This window comes from Micropterus dolomieu, unplaced genomic scaffold, assembly GCF_021292245.1.
Source record: "Micropterus dolomieu isolate WLL.071019.BEF.003 ecotype Adirondacks unplaced genomic scaffold, ASM2129224v1 contig_8733, whole genome shotgun sequence".
NCBI classification, from domain to species: Eukaryota; Metazoa; Chordata; class Actinopteri; order Centrarchiformes; family Centrarchidae; genus Micropterus; species Micropterus dolomieu.
Window position 1 is genome coordinate 1 of NW_025737719.1, and position 4,238 is coordinate 4,238.

A 4,238-nucleotide genomic window follows, 5' to 3' on the forward strand; every position below is an offset into this window, starting at 1 on the left:
AACGAGTCTCTCCACAGCAGCTCTTCACAGCCTCCAGACCGACCCTGAAGATGACTCCCTCTGCCAGCCTTCTACTGCTGCTCCTGCTCGGCTTCTCTCAGGCATATCCTGTCCAGGAGGAAGGAAGCAAAGAAGATGTCCCAGACACCGTCGACATGACCACCAGGATTCTGACCTCCAACAGCGCCACCAACGAGATCCTGCTGGAAGGAGACATTCTGGCTCCCACAACCAGAAGTGCCATGATATGCTCGTCCCAGAGCTGCCGGTGGAAGAAAGCTACCAACGGCTTGGTGATGGTCCCCTATACCGTGAGCAGTGACTTCACCAGCTCGGAGAAGCAGCTGATCAACTCTGCGTTGAACGGCTTCCAGGCCAAAACCTGCATTCGTTTTGTCCCCCGTCAGAATGAGGCCGACTACATCAGCATCGAGAACCAAGCCGGATGTTTCTCCTCTGTGGGCAGAGTGGGAGGCGCACAGGTGCTCTCTCTCAAAAGGCCGAACTGCCTCTACTACGGCATCATTCAGCACGAGGCCAACCACGCTCTGGGTTTCCAGCACGAACATACCAGGACTGACCGCGACTCCTACGTCAAGATCAACTGGGAGAACATCGACCCGGAGAATGCCTACAACTTCGCCATGCAGGCCGCCAACAACTTGAATACTCCCTACGACTACTCCTCCATCATGCACTATGGGAAAACAGCTTTCTCCATAAATTGGGAGGACACCATGACCCCCATCCCCGACCCCAACGTCCCGATCGGCCAGATTAACGGCCTGTCCAACTGGGACATCATAAGGATCAAGACGTTCTACGGCTGCTAGTAACAATGCTGATGAGAAACGTAACAAATTTCTACTTTCTTTGTTTCTTTATTCTGTAATTAAAGCTACTGTAACCCATGGAACCAATGCTAAAGATTACTTCACTGTATTATTTCAAATCTTCAGACAGAGGACTACATGACCCTCCACATGCCTAAATTATTTGTAATAAAGATTGTGCAAAATGACGGATTGCTGTGTAGTTATTTTTCTCTATATGATCGCCTGCAAAAAATAATTTGACATAATGCACACATTAGCACAAACATGCAATCACAGAGCAATGAGAAGGATTTCTCAATGATTGTTAAATATAAATGTAAAAAGAAGGATTCTCTTCCACTTGGATTTCAAGATACTGACAAAAAAACAGTTGTCCAAGAAATGAGAAAAATAATCCAAAAAATGTACTCAGTATGAAAATATAACAGTGTTATTTGAACTGTAAAACATAATGCTTCTAATACTAACAAAATGCTAATTAATCTCAAGAAACATATCACAAAATGTGGTAACACGTTAGTTTAAAGCACACCGCTAAATGATTCTCAATGAAAGTAGTGTGCTGTAATACAACTCGGGGGAGATATGTAGCGCCTGCAAAAAATAATTTGACATAATGCACACATTAGCACAAATATGTAATCACAGAGCAATGAGAAGGATTTCTCAATGATTGTTGAATATTTATGCAAAAAGAAGGATTCTCTTCCACTTGGATTTTCAAGATACTGACAAAACTGAAATGAAATGAGAAAAATAAGTCCAGATCAAAAAATGTACTCAGAAAATATAACAGTGTTATTTGCAATTTAATCATAATGCTCAAAATAGTAACAAAATTCAAAATATTCCCATGAAAGATATCACAAAACGTGGTACACGTTAGTTTAAAGCACACTTGTTTTTGTTTTCTAAGCATTAGCCTTGAGACACATCTGAAATGAATTCTTGGATGTGATACGTTATATTCATGTTTACAGTTTACACTATGCTGAACCAGCTCTGAGATATTCTGAACCGCTAAATGATTCTCGATGAAAGTAGTGTGCTGTAATACAACTCACGGGAGATATGTAGCCAAGACCTTTGTATTAAACTGTACAGAACACACAAGTTATTGAGTTATTGAAAAAACACACCAGCTTAGTTGTTTATCAAAATGTCAGATCAGGACCCTCTAATAAGGTAACATATCTAGGGTACATAAAGAAGTCTGTTTAATAAATTTTGCTGTCTTACTAGTTTATTATTTTTATTATCTATGTGATGGTTTAATTGAATTCTGGCCAGGGATATCACTAGGATTGAAAGACAGGGGGGGCTTTTGTTACTGTATTAGAACTACACTTACAGTATGTCAACAACCAGTGAAGAAGCAAAGATGTTAACAAATAAGAAGCGACAGACATACAGATATACATGGATGCTTTCATTTCTCCTCTATTGAACAAAAGTTACTGTAATGTTACATGGGCGTCGGAAACAAAACTAATGTGGGTGTCCTCATTGCTTTTGGTTTAAATGCTATTTTAAAGCTGCTATGTTCAATGTTTTGCTCTAAACTGCATTTCGTTGTATTTTGTATACAATGACAATCGGGTCTCTTTCATGAATCCTGAAATCTGTTCATTGGGGGGGTCTATAGGTCCTTGAAAATTTTGAGCATTAAACACTTAATTTCCTGCATTCTGGTGAATATTTCTGCACCAGCAACAAGTTCAACAGAACTTTAAGTCAGTGCAGCTCTCAGTCATTCTGTGTTGCTTTCAGATATTTTTCTCCTGTAGATCAACTTCCTCATGTAATATCATCCCTGCTGAGTCAACACGCATGCAGATGAAAAAACAATAATTTTGTCCAGTCTATTTTTGAATCAGATTTGGCACTGGTGCCACTGCAAGCAACAGGAAGGTATTCCACTGCAGCTCCTCAGCAGTGTCGACTTCCAGTGTAGTGTCAATGCAATCCAGACGTTTCCACACCGTCCTTGTCCAGAGTCCATTCATATTGTCCTTGTTTGAGTATCTGAATCCCCATCTGTACATCCCCATATACTCTGGAAGAAAAGAAAACACCAACCAGTATCTTGTTGCAAAGTAACACGTGAAAATTAAAACCTCAATATATGGAAATACAAAGTAATATTAAAATGGATATCTTTCCATTATTATTTCATCTGGTTCCACTTCATCACCTCCATCTAAATCAGTCATAGTTAACAAAGGCATCTGAGTGTTCTCCCCAGGCATCACCACTCCAACCCATCTCAATATCATAGCTTTCGCAAAAGTCAATAGCACCGTACAGAAGCAAAACATCAAACACAGCGCTACAAAGGCTGCTACCAAAATCTGAACCACCACTGCTCCCACTGGTCCTAACTGATTTTGTAACCAAGTATTTGCTGACCATCCAGCTCCCAAACGCATCCCTTATACTCATTAATGCATCTATAACACTAGTGATATTATCAGAACTATCGGGGATCAAAGTATAACAACCATCCCCCGTCAAGTTCATAGCCACACACAAACCTCCGTGTTTGGCTAAAATATAGTCGAGAGCCATGTCATGTTTCAACAATGTCAGTCTGTGACTTCTTTGGGTATTTGACAGAAGATTAAACCCTTGTATAGTTTTATTTGCAAAACCCTGCAAAGTATAAGTAATATTATCAATGTGATCTGCCAAAAATGTTACACCATACCATGGAAAAAGTCCAAGTCCCGACTTCTCGCCTAGACTTATCCTCCAATGATAGGATTCAAGATTATGAAATTGTGCCATGCCCCTTTTCACCCTATTTCCAGAACCAGGATCAGAATGAGCTGTAGCAGCTGGTTCCCCTTTTTGGATTGTAAACACCTCATATGGAAGTTATAGCATCGCCATGTGACAACATCCTATCCATCCATAAGGTAAGAATATATATGCCTTATCACCACAAATCCACCAAATTTCTTGAAAATTCCCTATAGTCACATTGCCAGGCAAAAGCTGATCTCTTACCATCAAAGTCCTTCGCTTCTTACTAGATGGCACAGCAAAAGTTACTTCATATGTGTTTTCACTAACCTTACGGTCATGCTTATCCAAAGACATCATATAATCATCACATTCTGATATTCCCATAAGCATCCCTGGCCCATCATACGTCTTATTTGAACAAAAACAGCTACTAGCCCTCACGGGTCTTACCTGCATTGCTTCAGGACTTGCTGTTAACTTATTTTCCTTCAAGAACAATTAAGTCTAGGTCTAAACAACTGCAACGACCAAGACATCACTATATCTGTTGACGATTGTTGCTGATACAACAGCCATGATAAAGCATAAGATTGACACATAACGGATAGAAGTTGGGCCACCGTCTCTAAAATTGAATCCCATGTGCCTGACTTT

The 4,238-nt window shown here is 40.3% G+C and overlaps 1 protein-coding gene across 1 annotated transcript; it reads left to right on the top strand.

Moving 5' to 3' along the window:
- Positions 1–23: 23 nt before the first annotated feature.
- On the top strand, positions 24–953 carry LOC123965131 (high choriolytic enzyme 1-like). The gene has a single exon (XM_046041696.1). It carries the CDS (start codon positions 51–53, stop codon positions 831–833), a length of 783 nt encoding a protein of 260 aa, XP_045897652.1. The 5' UTR covers positions 24–50; the 3' UTR covers positions 834–953.
- Positions 954–4,238: the final 3,285 nt, after the last annotated feature.

Bases quoted from the DNA above. Each gene is read 5' to 3' on its own strand.
- LOC123965131 (XM_046041696.1), top strand. From the start codon at position 51: ATGACTCCCTCTGCCAGCCTTCTACTGCTGCTCCTGCTCGGCTTCTCT.